The sequence below is a fragment of the Paramisgurnus dabryanus genome, chromosome 13 (assembly GCF_030506205.2).
Source record: "Paramisgurnus dabryanus chromosome 13, PD_genome_1.1, whole genome shotgun sequence".
Lineage (NCBI taxonomy): Eukaryota > Metazoa > Chordata > Actinopteri > Cypriniformes > Cobitidae > Paramisgurnus > Paramisgurnus dabryanus.
Window position 1 is genome coordinate 23463066 of NC_133349.1, and position 23488 is coordinate 23486553.

The 23488-nt window shown below is 36.8% G+C and overlaps 1 protein-coding gene across 1 annotated transcript in view; it reads right to left on the reverse strand.

Annotated features, from left to right (window-relative positions):
• creb5b (cAMP responsive element binding protein 5b) overlaps positions 1-23488 on the reverse strand; it is a 78209-nt gene that overhangs the window by 33636 nt on the left and 21085 nt on the right. The window contains exon 5 of the mRNA XM_065246151.2: positions 20306-20463. Coding sequence (XP_065102223.2) covers positions 20306-20463 — 158 coding nt within the window. The remainder of the gene's footprint in view (positions 1-20305; positions 20464-23488) is intronic.

A 23488-nucleotide genomic window follows, 5' to 3' on the forward strand; every position in this document is an offset into this window, starting at 1 on the left:
AAACCATGGTTTTAGTGTGGTAAAAGTGTAGTAACCATGGTTTTTTGGTGTATTGATTTCAATAAGCAAAGCCTTGGTTTTACTACACTAACCATGCTGGTTTTTAAAAACCATGGTTGTCAAAACCATGGTTGTTTTGTGGTTGCCATGGTTTTTACTACAGTAAACTGTAGTTTATATTAAACTTACTTTTCGTAAGGGTATCCTTTCAATCAAAATAGGAAAATGCAATGAATGTGTATAGAAAATATAAAGAAACTACATGTAGTTTAATGTTCAATATTAATGTTCATTATATGAATGAATAACATTCAGAAAATCTAATCTTCAGAATTTAGTTACTTTATACCACGGGCCATGCTTTCTGATTGGCTGAGAAATTTTCCATGGGTGTTGATTTTCTGTAAACCGCATGCTTAATTTGTCAAATAACTTAAAAATAGGCACATGGGGTGCGTTTCCCGAACAACGACTTAAAGGTGCTCTAAGCGAATTGAAGCGTTTTAGACCATAAAACATTTTTTGTTACATACCGGAAACATCTCCTCACTATCTGCTTGCTGCCTGTCCGCTGATCAAACTGTAAAAAACGCGATCTCTGTAGATAGCCCAGGCTTCACAAACGGCAATATCAACAAATGGCCAAACCTAGCCAGCACAAAACAAAACAAAGTATTCCAGCCAATAAACGGCAAGAAGGATTTGGGGGTGGGGGTTGGGCGCGTTCATGAAAGCACGGAAGGGAGGGGGAGGGGGAGGAGTTAGCTACGCTCTGTCTGTTTGAAAACAGTTCAAACATCAACAGGAAGTGACGTCGCACATTATTCGCTTAGAGCGCCTTTAACTTGCTGCTGAACCACATAGTACGATGCATAGTTGGAGAAACTAACTACATTGTAACGACTAACTTTGTCGCACATTCGTCGTTTGAACCATGTTGGTTTAACAACATAGTTGATGATGTCACGTAAGAGATGAAGTACTGATTAATCTGTGCAAATCGATTTAATGTCAAATTATTGCTGCAATAACATAAATTGCATCGAAAGATTTTGTTATCATGATTTAGTTAACTGTTATATAGATATTTTTTTATTATTAATGAACATTTATTGTACATACATATGAATACAACATTAAATTTGTCACAGGAACATACGAGGGAAGGGGAGGGAAAGGAGGTGGTATCAATAAGTCAGTTCATATCAAGTTTGTGTAGTAAAGAGTTCATTGTAGAAAAAAAGAAGCATCATGTTTTTCTTGTTGTTAATTCTTCGAAGCATGGATAAGAGTTATTGAAATTCAATGAGAAACATTTTAAATATAGGTTTTTCCTTTTTGAATTTCTGTTTGTGAATGTTATGTTTGGATACAAGTATAAAAAATTGGTAACAAATTCAATACATTTCTGTTTGTGTGTAAAATAAAAAACAATATCTCTTTTTCAAGATATTTAATTCATGCGTAAGTTCCCTCTTACGTCACTCCTCCCAGGGATTCCCCAGGGTCTTAAAGCTCATAAGACTGCGCAAATGTGACATTTGATGCAGTTTTGCTTACCGCCTGCGACTCATGAGCCATTTGGGACCGCCGCACCATTAGAACGAAATCCAGAGTTAAACACACACACACGCACAACTTCACTGCTACCCCGCATAAACAAACTATGTCCTTGTTTCCATTATGCTGGTTTCTTTGGAAAGCTGAACAAGCTTAAATTTCCCACAAACAAAAACACACTTCTTTGGTGACGTTGATTTCGTGTCAGGTCTTTGTTGTGGTGTGCGTGCGCTATTCCGGGTGAAGTGCCCATATAAGGACTTCCACTGTAGTTGCAGCATTGAAATTGCACATAAAAGAAAAAAAGCTTGAATTGAAGATTGACTTTTATATTCGAAAAAACTTGGCTAACTAACCCTGGCTAAGAAAAATAATTTGTCATATGTCCACCTGCTTTTTGACACATTACCTATGTTTAGCATGAGGAATCAAACTCTTTAACAGTGTAAATAAGCCAGAATGCATGAAAAAGCTCTAAACCCTGCATTTAAAGTAATATTAAGTTGAAAAACTTGTAGTTGTGGTACGGATGTGCCTTAAGTTGCTTTGGATGAAAAGTGCCTGCAAAATAAGTAACTTTAAAAGTGAACTGGGGGTGTCAAGCTCGAAACAGAACAAAAAAACCCTACTAAACCATTATTATAAATAAATTGAAGTTTTTTTATGGCATGCAATAGATTTGTGTATAAACAGGCTTAAAACCTTTCGGAGCATTTTGGTGTTTTATTTATTTATTAAATAACTTTTAGTGAACTATTCCTTTAAGAGCACAGAAACGAATCTAAAAATATTCTGTATCCTTCTTTCAACTGAGCGAGACACACAACAGCACCTCAGGTGTGACATTGCTGACACGCATGACCAGCCAAATATACAATTTCCTGTCCGTGTTGGCACAAAGCTGCCAGTGCTACACTTTCCTCCACCGTACTGATATTTGGTCAGAACGTGTGAGATATAGCACTCACTAACTTAATCACAGTTATGCAGGCCTGGACCAATACACGGTGCAGAGCAACTCAGCCCGTCTGAATAACCTGGAGCCTCAGATGACAAGCATTATTTGCGTCTGATTGGAGGGCTGACGGACAGCTGAAAGGGAGAGGAGGGGGTCCCCACCTGAACAAATACCTGTATTTATCCGGCCTAAATAGCAGCATTTACACTGCGTGATTACTGTGTACGCGTACAGACGCACACATGCTCGCAAGCGCACGCGGTCATTAACATTCTGACATATTGTCATTTGTGTCTAACGCTCCAATCCATCACATGCTAAGACCCCTTAACAACCTCACATCTCCGAAACGCACATAAATACGCACCCAGGTGTGCATGTATGTGGGGTTGCTCACTTTTTTCCAATAATATAGTTTGTCCAAACCATTTTGCCAAATCTCCAATCTTGAATTTCGAACAGTTGGGGCATTCAGTAAAAAAAAAAAAAAGAAAATCGGTATAGTCTGCCATAGCTTAGTATTGTGGTAAAGGCGTAAAGGTCATGGGTTTGATTCCCAGGCTACAGAATGAACTGAAATGTCTAGAGTATAGAACCGAATGACGGTGAGTAAATGTGGACATGGTTTAATTCTGTGTTGAAGTGACTTTGGTAATAAAATGAGGTGAGAAATACACCACATTAAAAACGAAAATATGTGCTTTTTAACTCCCACTAAAAGAATTACATTCGATTTCAATTTGTTTTACACCTGCAATGTTTCAGTGTAATAAAATATGAGGGATTTATCTGGTGAACAAGCATTTACTTTACTGTGGCAGAAAACAGCACAGCTCCAAACCTTAACTCAACACAACCTTGGCCTTCACAGCCTCCACTGAGGTAAAGAGAGAAAGTAAGTGGGAAAGAGAGAAACACGAGGTCTCTACGGGCCGGCCCTGCCGCACATTAAACTCAGTGAACAGGAAACAGTCCTAATTAAGAGCTCAATCTGACCAGCGAGAAGAAAGACGCTTTAGACGCTACGCAGGTTTCACTGTCAAACTCGCTCACCTGCTTCTGAGCACAGGAGAAAGAAAAAGTGTGTGCGTATGTTTAACGAAACGAACAACAGACGAAAACTTCACGTGAAATACTGCTGTGAGTGTACATCTAGTGGGCATGTACTGGTGTACTGTATAGTTTGTGTTGACAGCCTGTCATTTTAGAGGGGATAATAAGACCCCTGAAGGCGCACATGCATTAACGCACACACACAGCACAACCCTGACCCTCTCGCATTACACAGACCGCTTCAGAAAGACATCCCTCATGCATTTCTATTCTTCTTTTTCTTTCATCTTTTTATTTTCCACTGAGCAGCCTACACAGCCTCAAGTCATAGAGTACAGATTTAAAGTTGTTGTTATATACTTTGTGTAAATACTGTACTACAGGCTTATAGCACTGAGTAATGTGAAGTCGCATGGTAGCAAATCAGGGTACACAGTACAAGTAATAAATGACCTTTAAAGGGATAGTTCACCTAAAAATGAGAATTTTGTCATCATTTACTCACCCTCATGTTGTTACAAACCTGTATGAGTATGAGTGAACACAAAAAGAAATGATGAATGATAAATGATGGTAAGCACACAGTTGATAGTAATTTCGTAATTTCAAAATATGTGTTCGGCGCGTCAAGTGAACCTGTGTGCATCATGTGTTTTATCAAAATAAGTGCCTGCTGCAGACGTCTAAAGGGTTAATGATAAAAGAGACGCTCGCGTTTGCCAGATACTCACATAATCTCATGTGTAATCAGAGTTTACTGTTAAGGTAGTGTCTTGTGTGTATTTTGTGAACTCTTTTATCATAAACGGCTTTGACGCGTGTGCAGCCGACACTTATTTTGACAAAACACGTGATTTACAAGGTTCACATGACGCAACACACATATTTTGAAAACACGAGCAACACACATGACACTCTGAACACATATTTTGAAAATCATGCAGGTTAAGAACAACATGAGGGTGAGTAAATGATGACAAAATTCTCATTTAGGGTGAACTATCCCGTTAAAGGTACCATAGATAAAAAAACTGTAGATGAATAGATTAATAAAAATACAGGAAAAACAGGCCAATCTCAACATTACACTGACTGTGATGTAACAGTGGACATGTACGTTTCAATATGTTTACTAATGTGAGCACCTGGCATGAGCCTCAGAGCAGAGCAATCAGAGCAGAGCAGAGTTTAATATTAATATTCATGACCCTTCCAAATAGGGCAAATATTGACCATTTCATTCAAAGGACAAATCCTATGGTTGTAAATTGATATGTATATACATTTCTGGATAAATGTTGCACTTACTAAAGTTACATACTTTCTATGTAAATATCAAAGAACAATTTAATAGAATATTTTAATGCATTCTTTGGCACCTTTAAAGGTATACGATGCCATAGATTAGAAGAACCCTTTTTTGCTGCATGGATCCATAGAGAACTAAAAAATTTTCATGTTTCACAAAAGGTTCTTTGTAGAGTATAAGAAGGTAAGAACATAAGGGTTATTTTAAGAACTACTGACTGAATGGTTCTTTGGGGAACCAAAAACGGCATTTCAGCGATGAGCCATTTGTAGCACTTTTATTTTTAAGAGTGTCGTATAGAATATAAACTCTGATTTATGAAGCATAAGTAGAAGAATTTTTCAACATGAAAGTGCACACTGTTCTGCTTCATAAATGAGGCCCAGTAAGAGTATATTATTCATTAGGGAAAGGAAAGTGAAAAAGAATTCCAGAAAATTCCAAGGAAGATTCTAGATTTGTGTTAGTGACATGTACATTACATTTTAGAATGCCTCGATTAAACACATAATTTAAATGTTAAAAAATTGCAGTTTTAGAAGATTCAAGTTTGTATAAACATTATAAGTAAGTGCTATTTTAATGATAATGTATAGGCAGCCGGTTGTTATTGCAGATTGCTTCGCATCAGATCCTGAACACATTGTCTGTGCTTATTTCACGATAACAACTGAACTGCCTGTACATTATCCTACTTATTACACATTTATTTACCTCACAAGTAAAGTAACAGACATTAATAAAAAAATATAAACGATTAACTGTACCGTGTGTTATTAGTTTTGAGCGGTTGTTATTTAAGAATAACAAACCTGCAAATGACGCAATTGGCCAAAATCAGGCATTCCAATGATCTATGTAATAAAAATACTTATCAATAAATGCTACACTCTAAAAACAAACAGTGCTAAATAGCACCAAAAGTGGTTCACTGGCTCGTAACTTACCGTAGATTTAAATTTATGTTATTACTGGCAACATTTTGTTCAAAGTTAAATGAACATTAAACATTTACAAGTCTTTGTCTTTACAGAATAAATCTAGAAAAACAGCATCAAGCAAAACATTCTGGGAAACAAAATCTTAAGCAAAAAACAGAAAAAGTTTGATGATGATTTCTGGTTTCCAGAATGCTTTGCATGAGGCTGTTATTGTATAGTTTTATTCTGTAAAGATAAAGACTTGTTAGTATTTAAATTTCATTCAACTTTGAACAAACTCTTGCCAGTAAATAACATAAATTTAAATCTACGGTAATTTAACGGCAACCCAGCTGCAATACCATTGTAATTTCTACGGATTTTTTTGACAGTGTATGATTACGAGCTTTTAGTTAGCACAATTTTTTTAGAGTGTACTCCATCCTTTTAAAAGTGTATTGAAGTGCATCAATTTGGTTTGAATATTGGGGTGGGGGGAATTGAAGGGTCAACTGTTTTGCATATGTTTGCGTATGTTTTGATTGGAGGTGGTTATAATTGCAAATTGAGATTATTGGGGGGTTCCCTCTAAAACTCCTCTTCAAGGAAACTATGCCCCTGACTATAATATACTTACGAAATGTCTCAAAAGTACAAGCTAACTTTTAAATATCATAAACTTTACTATAAGCACATGTATACAACTCACAGATAAAATGACTTCAGTGTAAAATGCTTGACTGCCACTTGAGAGACGAGAGAGAGAGAGAGTGAGAGAGAGAGAGAGAGTGAGAGACAGAGAGAGAGAGACATAGTGAAAGAGAGCCAGGCACAGTCAGCCCACTGACTCATATCCTTCCCTTCTGACTCTACTCCAGCAATGATGTAATGCTTTTGGCTTCTTATACCCCCCACACCCACCCTCTCACCATCTTTCTGTTTTTTAGTCTGCACTGCCTCACCAACCCCCCCTCTCTCTCTCTCTCTCTCTCTCTGAATACCATGTTTTCTCTCTCTCTCTCTCTCTCTTTTACTTATTGCGCCATGCTAACTCGGACAGTCACTGCAGAGCGATGGTGCAAAATGCTTCTCTTTTTTCTGCTCTGTGTGAATGTAACCAAAACAGGCCGGGGCTCGGTTCCAGCCGCTGGGAGACGGTGGTGCGGTCTCCATGGCAATGGGCCTAAACAGCGGGAGAAACAGAGAGAGGCCAAACAGCTTGCAGCTGCCTGGCGCTTCGAGTAAATACAGCACAGGACCTGCCCCTGATTTACCACTTTAATCACACTCAGACAGAGAGAGATGGAGCGAGGGAATGAGCGAGAGAGAGAGAGAGAGAGAGAGAGAAAATGGGAAGAATCATATGAATCTGATCAAATACATCAAGCTGTGATGGAGTCTGATTCTCATTAAAGGGAGAGCTAACAAAAATGAAATCGTGTTATTATTTACTCACTGTCATGTTTTTCTAAACTTGTGTGACTTTTCTTCCACCGTGGAACAGAAAAGGTTAATATATAGCCTATGATGAAAGTAAACAAGGACTGGGGCTCTTGAAAATGACTGAAAACACATCATAAAATTGCCTTCGAAGTCTTATGATGCACACAGATAAAAACTTTGTGAAAGTTCAGGAGAGAAATAGCAATGTCAGATTTATGAATAAATCACTTTTTTGTTTGTGTCTCATGTTTTTAATAAATCTGTCGATCCAGTTCACACTGTAGGTCAGGAGATTTTTTTATTGCTTTTGTATTCTGCAGAAAAAGTCACACAGGTTTGAAACAACATAACGCTGAGTGAACGAAGACAGATTTTTTGGATTAACTGTCCGTTTAAAGGCCGGTGGCGAAAACTTGATGAAAAAGCAGCATACTGAAGACAGTAAGAGGAGAGACTTGGGGAGGACTTTGTCAATAAAGCGGCAGTGACAGACTGATGGCCCACATAAGGTCTGAGCCTGTCAATGAGAACAACAGCGAGAGACTTATCCTGAAATACCTCAGGGCAAGCAAGCATGCCACAGCTCACCACAAAGCCCCAATTATGCGTGGATACGTCTCTCATCGCTGCTGGCTAAGAGAGAAAAAGCGTAAGAAATCGAGGGAGAGAGAAAAAGAGAGAGAGAGAGACAAACAGAGAGGATATTGGCTCAGGGCCAGCCAGTTGTTTCTTTCCCTGACTGAAACTATGCTGAGATCTATTTAGTATAACAGGGTGAAGGAGGGTTTAAGCTCCATCCCTACCTGTCTGTCAAATCTTTCATCACACTGAGAGCATCACAACTTGAATCTCTATCATGGCAAGCAGATAACATGAAAGGAAAGGCAAAATACACTCAAGTAGGTACAGTACTGAGTTACCAGCGCCAACAGATGTGAGTTCGATTCCCGGCAAACACACATACTGATAAAATGTATACCTTGATGCATTGTAAGTTGCTTTGGATATAAGCATCTGCCAAATGCATAAATTTAAAAGAACTAGGAAGATGTTGTCACTGGCATCTCTACAAGTATTAAGAGATAGCATTCTTATTTATTAAAGTCACCATGAAAATAAAATGAAGAACTGTAATTTGTTTTGTAATATGATTTTTTTTTTTACAAATGACTTATCTGTGAGCTTCATTATTTGTAAAAGATTCCTGTGCCCTTATAATCTTTAATCAAAAAGCAAATCTCCTCACCTCCTCAAAACGATCCCTCTTTACTTCCTGTCAAATGGTATGGCAGGTGTGGGGGGTCCGGGAGAAGATCACTGCGATTAGCAATTAGCAACACGACCCAACTTCAAATGGTCCAATTAGATCTCAATGGACAAATTAAAATCCAGCCCTGCCTTATTTCATTTCAGAAGCCGGTTTTACTCGGATATACGTCACCAGGGGGAAAGTAAGGCAGTCGCTACTTCTGTTTCCTGGCGACTTTAAGATAACACTAATAAACAACCTCACGGTGCATTACAATGTTTTATACATTACTTATTACTAGTTACTCCTTTCAAAAGTAATATTACTTTAATTATTACTCCCAACCAACAATAATTAATTCAACCCAATCTCACCGACATTCGTGTTATAGTCACAATTTTTTTTATTAAAGATGGTGTGCATGATTTCTGAAAATACAGTGCACATCATGACGCACGCGCCTCTTGGTGGTTAGTGGATCTGGTTTGTGTGTGCGTGAAACGAAAACACACGGTGTAGCGAAGGCTTAACCGTGACATTTTAAACTGTGACATTTTGAAACCGGTTAATCGCTGCATCCCTAGTCGGGTCTATCAAAAGACGGTCAAGATTCTATTGGGGTGAGGCGTGTTTGTTTAGGTGATTTCAAATATGAACATTGGCTTTTAGAGATCATGGACCCTGCCTTTAATGATGTGTGCTATTGAATTTCCGCTGTTTTTCATGCCCCTGGAGCACGAATGTCTTTGTGGCACACAGCACAAATTTCTACACTCTTAAAATGAATGTGTTAAATTAACACATCTTGTAACACGTCTAATGTGTTGTACTTAACTTAACACATCTCGGTGTTATTTTTGGAATAACACACTTTGTGTTGTTTTAACACATCTTATGTTGTCTCTTTTATTTATTTGAAGTCAAAATCAACACGAAATGACATATAATTAAAATTAACACATCCTTTCTTAGAGTGTAGAAAAAGTTTTTCTGTATTATGTTATTTTTTGTTTTTTCATTGTTTTGTCCTATTTTTTTTTACCATTGTCGCTTGGGGTTGGGGTTAGAATCACTTTCTGCGACATCCTAACCCAAACCCCAACTCTAACCCCAACTCAGGCCAGAAGAGTTTTAAAAGCGGACAAAAAACATGTAGAAACCAATGCATAAAATTACATCCTAACGCAAACCTCGAATCTAACCCTAACCACAACAACAATTATTTAAAAATAGGAAAAACAAAGAACAAAAAAATAAAATGACACAGAAAGATACAGAAAGTCGTTTCTAGAAATTCATGCTGTGTGCCACGAAAAAGACATTCGTTCTCCAGGGAAACAAAAAACAGCAAAAAATCGTGTCAATAGCACGAATAAATTAATCAAAAATGTTGTGACTATAACACGACTTTCCGTGAGATAGGGTAGAGTTAGTTACACTACTAGTTACATTACTTTTCCATTACACCAAATAAAAAATAATAATTTAATATTTTTTGCATTCTGTGAATACATTAAATGTTTTTAATGTAATTTAATAAAGCAGTATGATATTGTAAAATCTGATAGCAGGTGGAACCAAACAAACATGTCGGCAGAACGAAAAAGAGCTGATGTCCCGTGCGTACACGCACAACGATTATGCAAATAGGGTTGATTGGATTTTTTAATTTGAAATCATCAGTGATTGTGACAAAAGTAACTAACTAGCCATTTATTTGGAAGGTACTATTATTACATTTTTTTATTAATAATTAGTTACACTACTAGTTACCAAGGAAAGTAATATTATTACTGTAACTTACTAGTAATGACTTACTGCCCAACACTGTTCCCAAATAATGCCCTGGATTTTTTGTATGACCATACAGTTTGGTCTAAAAATCTGATAAAATAAAATAATAAAATTCTTCTTTGCCATAATGACTGCATGCACTGAAGTTGGTATGAATTCAAAAAATTTGCAACACATGATTATCCACTTAGCTCTTCCAAAAACTTTTGTGGGCTTTAACTGAAACAATACAACAGGACAACATGTAGTAATCATGGTCAATGTCACAGATTTCCTTTTAATTTTGATTATTTACCATGATATCTTAAAAAGTCAGAAAACTTTCAGTTTATAGGTTATATTTCAATCATGCATTCTCAAAGTGTCTCATTTGGATATTTGGATCCCTCTATGAAGTCACTTTCTACGTATCCAAAGCTTTAAATTCCATCTTTTATGTTCAGCTGATCACCTGCTTTCCTCTCCGCTATCTTTCATTTCCAGCAGTCCAGATCCTTTCCTTCCTTTACCCATTTTTTCTGATTGCTCCTCTCATTTAAGCTCCAATCTAAGAGCCCTGTGTTCAATCTAGCTTGATCCCTCTCTTCCTTTTTCTTCTTTATCCAGTTCCTGTCTTCCTGTTGTCTGCTTTAGGGGACTCTCTCTCTCTCTCTCTCTCTCTCTCTCTCTCTCTCTCTCTCTCTCTCTCTCTCTCTCTCTCTCTCTCTCGCTCTCTCTCTCTCTCTCTCTCTCTCTCTCTCTCTCTGCATGTGTCTGTGTGTTGGACGAGGATGACACAGTGGTGCTGGAATGAGAAGAGCAGGGCCTGGGCGTTCCTCTCCAAACGCACTATTAAACCCTGTGCCGTACACAATGAGCTCACTTTAATTCAGCTCAGATGTACATCCTGCCTGCACGTCTTCTCTCTCTTTCTGTCTTATTCTTTGCTTTGAAATTCTCTCGCCCTTTAAGACATGACATACACGTTCATTGCCTGTAAAGGAGATGTCAGGTCTGGAACTGTACACACCACACCGATAAAACGGTAATAATGATGAACTTTTCACTTTTAGTGGTCTTTTATTGACTCAAAATAGTTGAAAATTGAAATTCTGGAAAGAACGTATAAAGTAATTTAAATTCTTTTATAAAATGTCACTCTTTTTATCAAAGGTACATATTATTACCAAATGTACACATATCTGTGCTCAAATGGTACATATTACGCCATTTTAAAGGGTACGGTCCCAGTAACAGCTTTGGTACCGTTTTTTGTCTGACAGGGTGACTCTACCGTAGTATCATCTCAAGATGAACATCCACCAATTCTGTGTTTTTCATTGATGTAATAAGCTAGAATAACAACCACAGTAAGCTTTCCCTCAGAGGGGTTGCAAAGTTTAAATCTTAAATGAGGTTCTGACAAAGCCTTAGTTAAATTGTGATCAATGTGATTGAAAGCAGTGAAGAAATCGATGACGTCTGTATTTTGGCCCAGGAGAATCGGGTGTAAGGGAGGACCTCCATGTTGCCTCACACAAAAACAACACTGCATGCTGCCTCGAAGAATGAGAGTCCCAAAGAGTGCGCATTAAGTATTGGCGAATTGTGTTTTTGAGTATTTAATATTGTTAACATGCATTTTGCAATAGCTTTATCCAAAGCTACCTTCATTCTTATGACAGCATGCATTTCTTTGGAAACAAACTCATGACCTTGGTGTTGCTTCAGCAGAGAGAATGTTAATGGGGGAACAAGCAGGTTACCCTCTATTTTTTTGGGGGGGGGGGGGGTAATATCTCAGCTCTTTTGTATTCATAGTCAGTTGTAATATATTGCTCGGTCTGTCTTTCTCATGGTTTATCATTTATGAGTCATTGCGGCTCATGCTGTTGTGCTGCAGCGCACTGCTTCCTTTTCAACCACCAAAATACCTTGGAATCTTCCTGTTCTTTGGGGTGTGAAAACCAGCTTCTCTAATCTTTAGATGTGTGAAAAGACACCCACACAGAAACACACATGTTAAGTTTTGGTAAATCCACCCTAAAGCCCAATGATGGTGAGAGATCTAACAGCTTCTCGATATTAGCCACATACAGAGATAAAGAAAAACTACACTTGATTCTAATCATATGTGAAAGATATCCATAATGCTGCCTTCAAATATCCCAATACTGAAAGTATAATATTGTATTAAACATTTAAAATGATTAAAATGGGCTTATTAAACCCTGATAGGTGACCATATACATATGCAAATTATATTTTTATATATATATATATATGTCTTTCTTTTTTATTTTTATTTCTAAATCCTTTATATTATTTACTTTAATATTTCCCTTTAATTTTTGCTGTATTTTTAACACCCTTTTCACTTCCTATTGTATATCTAATCATATTTTACTGCTGTAAGTTTTCAATACAATCATGCCAATAAAGCTCTTTTAAGTATTAAGAGGAAGGAAGCATCTCATATAGGACAATAAAAAATCTCATCCTCATGTTGGTATGTATGGGGAATTTTGTCTGATTCTCAAATAGAAAAGGTACAAAGGCTTTGTCATCATGACATCATTAAAAGCTTAATAATAGTAAACATTAACATGATTGTATTGGACTCTTAATGGACAAACCAGTGTAGTTAATTTGGAAGTTAAATTAGCAAGCATTTGAGTCAAAACAAAGAGGAAAAGAAAGCTCCCGACCACCTCTTCTTCATCGCATACCATCGCCATTCAAACACTGGTTGCTTAGTATTGGCTGCTAACAGCGATTTTCTCCAACCCTTGGACTTTCTTATCGCGCAGTCAAAGAGGCTGCGCTCCCATGTTTTATCTCACACCGACTGACTATGTCTAACATATTTAGCACTGACATTACTCAGCAACAGATGTTTGTAATTCACATGCGGAGAGCGCGTTCATATAATTTGGATCACCCTTTCTGCCTTGAATGCTCGTGATAGCCATGACATTCACATCCCTCGTGCTTTGTACTTTCATTTTTCTCTTTTACGTCTCTCAGTCCCGAAGGGTCTTTACGCTGGTTTTTGTCAACTCGCCTCTCTGAGGGTCTCCAAAATCCAGCTCTCCGAGAGAGCTCGCTGGTATGGGTGATGGAAAAAAAGCAGAGGAACGTTGGAGGAATCTCAGGAAAAGATGGGAGGGGGGTTAGGGTCCTTGAGTTTCACAGCTGTGGGCCCCCTGCCTGAGCCCTGTTAAGCAGTCGGACTTGAGGAAAGCCAATCTTAATTGATTCCAAGCCTCCAAAGCTCTTTGGTAAACATGGAGGAGCACTGAAAATGACTTGTTATCCTAATTCAATGGACGCTGCATATCTCCATCAATCTTCGCATCACAAAGAGCCCGGAAAACAGATGGACCCCGGATTACGCTCACCAGAGCCATTGACAGTCAATGTACAGTTAATAACGTTTTCAAAGGGAGTGCAAAGTTGTTTTGTTTCCAAAAGTTCCTGATTCCAATCATAACCTCGAGTTCCAGCTAAAAGTTCCTCAGCCAGTCCTGACGTCAGTTAGCATGAAATTATTTTCAGAATTAAGCGTTTCTCGCAGAAACAGGAACGAGGAAAAGACAACTCGAACTTTGGAAAAGACTTCTCTAAAATAAGTCAAGTATGTTCTTAGAAAGCTGAGTAATCACCATTGAATTTGCCAACTCTTAAACATGTACATTATATATATATATATATAGACCGTTTCAGCGGTAACAACATAAACAAGCCGCTGTCGCGGTCCGCACGTAACTTCCGGTAAACTCCGCTAATAATAAATAACAACAAATTCTTTAAACATAGTTTATTTATATAACAAGCAAACAAAACAACACATAGATTACCTAGGAAACCAAAACATTTGTTATTTTCGACGAGGCATTTGTTTAAGAGATCAGTTTAGCAACTAGTCAGACCATTAAAAAAACGAAACCGGAAGTAAGGTTCGGATCCAGACGTGTATCACGTGCATATATATATATATATATATATATATATATATATATATATATATATATATATATATATATATATATATATATATATATATATATATATATATATATATATATATATATATATATATATATATATATAATAAATTAATGTACATTAAAAGTAGGACTTATTAAAAAAAGACCTTATTAAACAATGTTAAAATTGTCAAAAAATATTGTATATATCTGTGGCGTCAATAAAAAACAGTGATGGTGTTGTAATGTTCACAACGCTAAAGTAAAGCCACCATCCTATACAACACACTGTCATGCCAATCTATGAATCACCCTCTTTTTCCAGGTAAAGCGCTTTTTATTTTTAATATTTCAACACATTACCGCTAAACAGAGACAGTACATGACGAAACCTTGCACTTTAGTATGTAAGAAACTGTGAACAGCAGGAAGAGAAGATTGATGGGATTGCAGACAAAGGCGCTAACTGACCTCTATGGCTTCCGGCTGGAGAAGCCGTTTTTGTGCTGTGGGGATTGACAGCCTTTATTTCCTGCTGAGGTGGACATTTCCACACACATTGATACACGCTTCCACACACTGACCTTTGACCTCTGAACCCCTTATAACCAAACACTCTCACACTTCTGGAGTGTGGAGTTTACTTTTTGTATAATTTTTATTGTAAAACTGTACTGTGCTGTTTTCAGTGAAGAGAAATTAAATTAATTATCAGAAAGCCCCGGTGTGTATGAGAATTTTTTTTGCAAAATTTAAATGAAAAAAGTTAATTAGTTAACATTAGTTAACTATATTAGTTAACATGAACTAATGATGAACTGCACTTATACAGCATTTATTAATCTTTATTAATGTTAATTTCAACAATTACTAATACTTTATTAAAATTTGGTTAACGTTAGTTAATGCACTGTGAACTAAGATGAACAAACAATTTTTTCTATTAACTAACATTAACAAAGATTAATAAATACTGTAACAAATGTATTGCTCACGGTTTGTTAATGTTAGTTAATACATTAACTAATGTTAACTAATGAACATTATAATAAAGTGTTACCGAAATTTTTGTAATGCAAAATTCAATTGGTTAAACAAATCTCAATCATAATAGGATATTTGGCATAATAAACATGAAGCAAATTTTAGTTTTTTTATTTTAAGCACATTTCCCTGCAAATCCTATTTTCCAGTAAAAAAAAATAAAATCACCCAAAATAAAAAGAATTTGCAGGAGTGCTTTAAGCGACAATTCATAACCTTTTGCCTCTCTATCACCATCTCTGAAAAATATCAACATGGTGATAGGTTACCTACGCTTATCTTTAAGTGGGTTGGACTCAAATGATATTTGCCATGAAATCCGACCCAACAGCTCAAATGATAAATTATTATTATAAGCTTACCTTTGTGAATCAAGTTAAGGTAGAGACAGTTTTTAAAATTATAAATTATTATTATTATTATTTATTTTTTGCAATTTTAATTGTCATGGAGAAATCTCACAATGTTAAAAGTCAATAAAAATTATTTAGCATGTATAAATAACTTTTTTAACATTTGTAACACATGCACACAAGCACAGCATGGTCATTGCATATGCACTGGATGCATTTACATTCATCTCCCATTTGTCCTGTTCTAGTCTGCAGAAACACAGCAATGCATTCATACTGTGGCAGCATTCATTATTTCTAGGGCTACTTCAGCTGGTCTTGACCTTGCATAAACCCTTGTTACAAAGTATTGTGCACATAATGTGCAAACCAGTGACAACAGGCGATATATTATGTTGGTCTGGCTGTGAAATTTTCTCCAGTTATTAAAAATCTGCTTTTTTCTCTTAATTTTTAAAATCTTAATTTATTAGATTCTTTATCAAAGATGTGAAACCTAAGGATTCAAGCCATGCGGTGAAGCAAAGAAGACCTAACTAGTCCTCTCTCTCTTTCTTCGACTGAAATTCCATCCCCTTCCCAGAACAAATGCGCTGTCGGACTGTCAATCAACTTGACTGACAGGTCTTCCATCCAATATTCACAAGTTCTTCAATCTGCACCTACCTCCTATCTCTGACATAGATAAATGCAATATATCTTCACCCACCTCACAAAAGTCCTCAAATACATAAGCTGTTACACTGACCCCTAGTAAAGTGTGTTATTGATTTTTGAGTGATGAAAAAAGGCTCTTTCTGATATCTGCAGGCCCATTGCTTCAAAGAAGAGAATGACACATATATCAGATTGCTAAGTGGTGACATGACACTTCCATTATGAAACATTCAGTCTCAGTGTATCTAGCAACGTACATAATATACTGTATATGTATTTATAGAGACAAGGGAAGATTTGACGGTAGCTTATCTGAACTGAGCCTCTATTTAGCACCGTAGAGCTTTCACATTGACAGTGTTTGGAGAGCAGCAGCCCTATATAGTCATGACTCATGATACATAAATTATCAAATGGCTTTTGCCATCAAAAAATTAAATAAGGCACAAACAAATTGAAATCTACCAAGCTGCAGAAGATAAACTCCCTAAATCACCTGCAAGCAGTCCAATTTCCAAAAAAGAAAGCATTTGAGACCATGGCTGTCACTATGGTTTTATCTTGTGTCAAGCCTGACAAATATTTTTCTTTTAAACAATGGGTTAACGGTTCCATCCGTTATTATATGTTGTTTCACAAAAGTCTATATCTGTAATAATTAGGTTGTTAAATAGATTTACTGCACATACACCCTGTATTCTATATTTATGTGGCAAACTCGGGACAGTTTTTGCTTGTGCATTTAGTCTGAACTCTGTAACTTCTTAATATAGGCACCTAAATGTATATCCACTGCACACACCCTCCCCAAAGCCCCCCAGACGCAGTGCGAAGCAGGCCTAATCCTCCACCACCATCATACACATGTAAATGATACTTTCCTCCTTACATCTAGCATATGTTTGAGATGTGCTGAGGTGCTGATTATAATGCAGACAGGGTGTATTCTCAAAAAAGAAAAAAATTACAGACAGAAGGACAGACATACCTAAAGAAAAAGGAATTAAGACAGACAGAAAAAAAGCAGTGAAAGCGCAGTGGGATGTATTTGCGCAAGAGGGGCGTCCTCCCAAAAAGCTGATATCCCCACCAGAACTGCGCCAATGATGTCATCACTGTGAGACACACCCAAGCTGGCTACACGACACAAATTTAAAGTCAATGTAGGGATAATCTCAAAGATATACACACGCAGATGTGCACGGCACTTCCAAAATCTAATACAATCTTTCAAGGAATGTGACGCTATGCTTATTGCAGGTTTCTTACCATAATTGGTAACCTGGTTTAACATTAATGGAAAACCTGTTTACCCCGAATGATTTCTTTGCTAAACTTTTAATACATGCAGTCAGTGAGCAGTGTACTAAAATGTAAGTACTCACAAAATAAAAATGCACCCTTACAAATGAAAGCATTATACAAAAGACAGTACCAGTTTGTCAAAATAAGGCACAAGATTGTGGCTTTAGTCACTTTTTTTATGTAATTTCTTGTACACAAACGCTCAAACACTCTACTACATACATTTGCATTAAAACGATACTCCGGCCAAATATCAAAATATATATATTACTCACCCTCAAGCAATCCGAGATACATGTCCATCATCTATTAGTCACGAGCACATTTGGAGTTGTTTTAGTAAATTTCCTTGCTCTTTCACGCTTTATAGATCCGTTTACTGTTTGTACACAATGATGACGTGGCAACGTATGCGCGTGCATATTGACAACAGAAGTGTGGCAAGAATCAGCAGTGAAGCAACACAGACAGAGAAAGTTATTTTAAAAAAGTTGACTTTATCAACACAGCTACCACATCCGTGTACAATAGTGGAGTGGATAGAATACGTTAGCAGATGGTAAAATATAAAGTGTCCAGATACATATATACGTATATTATATTAGTGCAAACTTAACGCAACAACCAGATATTTTGATGCTGGAAAACCGTTGGGAATAACACCACTTCTGTTGCCGAAATGTGCGCGCAGGCTATTTGATCACGTGGGCTGTAAAAGGGTCTATAATGGTAGAAAACAAGGATCAGGAAACAACATCTGACTTTAAACCCCCCCATAAAATACATCCATCCTTCACAGAAGTAATCCACATGGCTCCAATGGGTTAATAAAGGTTTTCTGCACTTAATCGATGCAATTTTATAAAATAATATATTATAACTATCTTCCGGTAACGACGCCATCTTGGACTTCCATTGACTCCCATTCATTTTGGCGCCACTTTGACAGCGAATAACTTTACATCTGAGGCATTTAAAGACTCCATTTATCCATTAATTATTTCTAAAGAAACACGAAAATGTAAAAAAGCTCCATTACCATGTATCTTACGTTATGGTTCAGTAGAAGTAGTTTTTGTAAAAATAAGCTAACGATTGCGTCATAACCTGTGACTCTCTGTTGCACAGTAGAGAAATTACGGTCTGGACAGGAGGAGAAGCTCGTAGGCCATCTTTTACTGTCTATGAGGCAATCGGGTGGACGTAGAGGCATAAAGTCAAGGGAGATTATTCATCAGAATACTTACTAAAATTTGCTCCTGTTCACGCTTGCCGTCTCTGCAAGATTCGGTGGGTGATTCAGATTTCTCGTGGCACGACTATTTAGAAGACTTACTTAATTGTCAGATGGGTTGCTCACGTGACATCTATGTCATTAAGCTCAGTTTGAGTCTGCGCAGTACGCTCGACCCCCAGGAAGTGTGTGCTTCTAATTAACTTCACTTGTCTCCATTAAATCCAATGAGGTCACTGTGTCTATTTCTTTTACTGTCTATGGCAAGTACCCATGGCAATGAACGCTGAATCGCGTGAGTCTAAGATGATATTGTTACCAGAAGCTAGTTATTAAAGTTTATAAAGTTTGAAATATGAATATTTTTCATATTACATCGACTACCCACAGAAGACCTTTATTAACCACTTGGAGCCGTGTGGATTACTTTTGTAAAGGATGGATGAACTTTTTTAGAAGTTGTTCCCTGATCCCCGTTTTTATCGCTATAAAGCTAAGAAGAGCAAAGACATTTAATAAAATAACATGTATCTCGGTTTGCATGAGGGTGAGTACATCATGGGATAATTTTGATATTTGGCTGGAGTATTGCTTTAACAGAAACATTTGAAGTCTTTTATAGTGAGCAATCAGCCCATAACAGAGACCGGTTAGTCTAAACATAACAAGACAGCTAAAACTAAACTAAAAAATGTTTTATCATGAACACACATTTTTTTAATTTTAAAATGCGGTTTGTTCTTATAATTCAATTTGGACCACATGTTACAGTATGTTGCGTTTCCTAATAAAGCTACTGACCAACTGGCAAATTTCATTAGTTTTGCACTCATGCAAAACACAACATTGTTTTTCACAGGATATAACAACTGTTGTCCACTGCTTTCTGTATGACACAACACATTATAAAGGCCTATTAAAGGGATAGTTCACCCAAAATTAAATTCTGTCATCATTTACTCACTCTCATGTTGTTGTACCTGTATGCATTACTTAATTCTGTTAAACACAAAATAAGATATTTTAATAAATAATGGTAAGCACACAGCTGATGGTACCTATTGACTTTTATAGTATTTGTTTATCCTACTATGGAAGGCAATGGGTACCGTCAACTGTGTACTTACCATCATTTAACAAAATCATACAGGTCATACAGGTTCAGAACAACATGAGAGTGAGTTCATACTGACAGTATTTTTTAATTTTTGGGTCAACTATTTCTTTAAGAAAAGTCCCTCATCTTTAAAGTCTTTTAAAGACCACAATGGCTATTTCTCCACCTTGGGCAAGCCAACTTCTGCATTCTGATAGGATAAAAGCAAACAACAGAATGGACGTTGTACCAATATCAAAACCACCAACCTCTACTTATTAAAGATTACAGACAGCTAATAATAGTTATTTGCGCATGCAACCGCTGTGCAACAGATCTGCGGTGATGTGAAGACGTCTTACCCGATCTGTCTGTTGGTGGAGGGGGCTTGAGTGATGACCGAGCTGGACTGAGGCGAGGGCAAGGCCTGTTGAATCACAATACTGCTATCATGATTGTTCATCCTCGAGTGTGGCTGCTGGTGCTGGTTATGGCCTGACTGCCCATGAAGAGCGATATTCTGTTCAGAAAGAACGAGAGAGCAATATTGTGTCATATATGTGGGTTTGTTATATGTTAGGTTTTCACTAGAAATAAGTGAGAAATGAATGCGTAATATTCAGTGAGTGATTTTGTCTTGACACAATTCCCCATGCTAGCTAGACATTAGGTGTGAGACTGACTTTTCTGTTTTTTTTATTATTACTTCACACCATTGTTTTATCACCGCAATTCAGACACCTAACTGGCTATGTAAACTAACACTGTAAGTCTGGATATGTGTATCCAGTATATAAATCTCATGTCTATCATACGTGTTACAGTACTGTGCTAAGTCATAAGGAACCACCAAAAACGAATTTTTATGACATCCATATATATTTTTCAGATATTTTTATTAAGATGCATGCAAATAATGTTGGAAATACATTTAGAAAATGTAAAAAACTAAATGGCGGCTTCTGGCAAAAGTCAGTATTTAGTGTGACCTCTTTTGGCCATAAACACATCTTGAACTCTTTTGAGGAGATTGAAGTCATGAAGTCATAAGATAAGAATTAGACATTAGGATTTCATTTCATTTTAGGAGGTCTGCAGGTCCCTGCTCTTGCTCAAGCGTAAGGGGAGATCACATTAAATACTTGACATTTTAGCTTATCATTTTATTCAGTTTTGTAATACTGCATACAGATTTTTTAGTTGTATTTTAATAAAGAGACTAATAACTATCAAAAACAACTAATCTAATAGTGGCCTAAGATTTGCACAGTACTAATACAAAGATCAAACTGTACATGTATATATTGTATTTATTTATTTTAAGCAGCTAAACTGCTGGTTTGGTGAAAAGTGACATAACTGTTTTAATGAATCAGTGTACTGTAACATACAGGAACTGATATTTTATCTATAAGGGTAAGCTGTAAAAATATACTTAAATATATAAAGTCGACCTAAAGTATTAACCATCCAGAACTATGACTGTGGAGATAAAACTAGAATCACACTCGGTTTCAACTTCATCTTCACACGCCACTTAATGCGATGTGTGAAACAGGAGGTTTGTTGGTTAGATTTGCACTTTGTTTCAATTTTAAGTGTGATACCACTGAGAATTCAAGCTTATGCATTTCCTGTAAGATAGCATCGAAATAAAAAAATATCAAGGCAAATGTCTGTTAAGAGCCACTGCTTAAAGTTATTAAGTTCATTTGGAGTCCAATAGTTTTTTTTTTTTTTTTTTTGGAATTACTATGGTTAAGGAGACAAACTAGGTATTCAATGTGTCCAAAAGAAAAAAAAACTGCTTTTCTTTCTCACTTTTCTCTATAGTAAACTTTACAGCAAGTTAAAATCTGTATTCCAAAAAGTGCACCGTACCCTTTAATCATGATCAGGTTCTTGACACATAAACAGGATTTCTCATTTGAGTACACTTCTTTAAAACTAGCACAGCCGAATTCCCTAAAAAGGCCCTGGGCGATATCTTCCTCTCACCTGAGAAACGTCTCTTCTTGAGCGCAGCAAAGTAAAACCCGCTGCTTGCTGACTTGGCATGATGTACTAAAGTGTAAACTCGCCAGATTAGCAAACACCATTAGTTTATCTACAACCTGTCTGCCCAGACATTACTGTAGGGTGGTGGTCATTAACCTAACCTTCTTGTGACGAGTCAAGGTAAAACTGATAAAACAGTCATTAGAGTCAAAAGTAATGTCACAGAGGCTTCCCCATTATCACAATGAAATATGACTGATGGTGACAGCATTTCCTACTATAACTCACCTTTCTTTGCTTTTACTAGAAAGTATTTAGGTTCAGAATCTGTTATAGACAGATATGAGTATACACACACTGATGACATTGTCAAGCTGGATTTAAGTGTCTGCCAAATGCAAGTTTGGGACGGGGCCCCTTGTTTGTCCAAATATTTTTGTAACAAAGTGCCCCAGGGATGACATTGGTGTCCTCGCCAAAAATCCCATTCATTTTTCCCATAGACTTTTGGATTATTTCAAAAAATATGCTCAGGTTTATGACACACATTTCAATTTACAAACTTAAGGTTGAATGTTCACACACCACCGGATTTTTGAAAACCCGCGTACATTGAATTTAATTGAAATTATGTCACAATGCACACACGTTTGACGGCTGTGTACATGTATGAGTCAAATTAACTAAACTAGGCAAGGCTGTGTTTTCAACCATGAGCATAAGTTCGCATACATGTATAAAAACAGACTATACTCCAGGCTTTAAGCTACAAGTAAACTACACCAAGGTCTCTCGACATCTACATCTTCACAGCACTTTCAAACTTTAAAAACATGTTTCCTGATCAGGAAATACTCTGAGGATGAATGTTTGTAGGGATTTGTGCCCATGTTGCATTGTTTTTGCTTAAAATCCCTGTAAACTCATGTTGTGACGTATTTCCAAGTAAAATGGAACATCACTTGTGTTTTCACTGTGAATTAATTTAAAGGGGACATGTAATTAAAATACTGACTTTTTCCATGTTTCCATGTTTAAGTGATAGAATTGGGTCCCCAGTACTTCTATAAACCTGGAAAATGTGAAAAAGATCAACCCTAAGTTTTACTTAGTAACTTAGTTTTGGTAAACCATTCTCTGCAAGCATGTAAAAACATAGGTCATTGTAATTTGACTCCCCTTGTGATGTCAGAAGGGGATAATACTGCCCCTTAATCTGCCCTATCCAACCACGACACTGCCATTTAGTGCAGAGATCAGCTCATTTGCATTTTAAAAAGAACACCCAACATGGCACATTTTTGCTCACACCTAGAAAGTGGCAATTTTAACATGCTATAATAAATGATCTATATGATATTTTGAGCTAGAACTTTACATATCTACTCTGGAGATAACAAAATCCCCTTTAATATAGAAAAGTAGGCAATTCATTCAGAAACGTAACTAGCAGCAGACTGACAGTTGAAGGTGGCAGGGTTCACGGATACCCCACCCAAGCTGTCTAGCAAAGGCAAAAGTACATTTTTAGATTTTGATTCAAACTG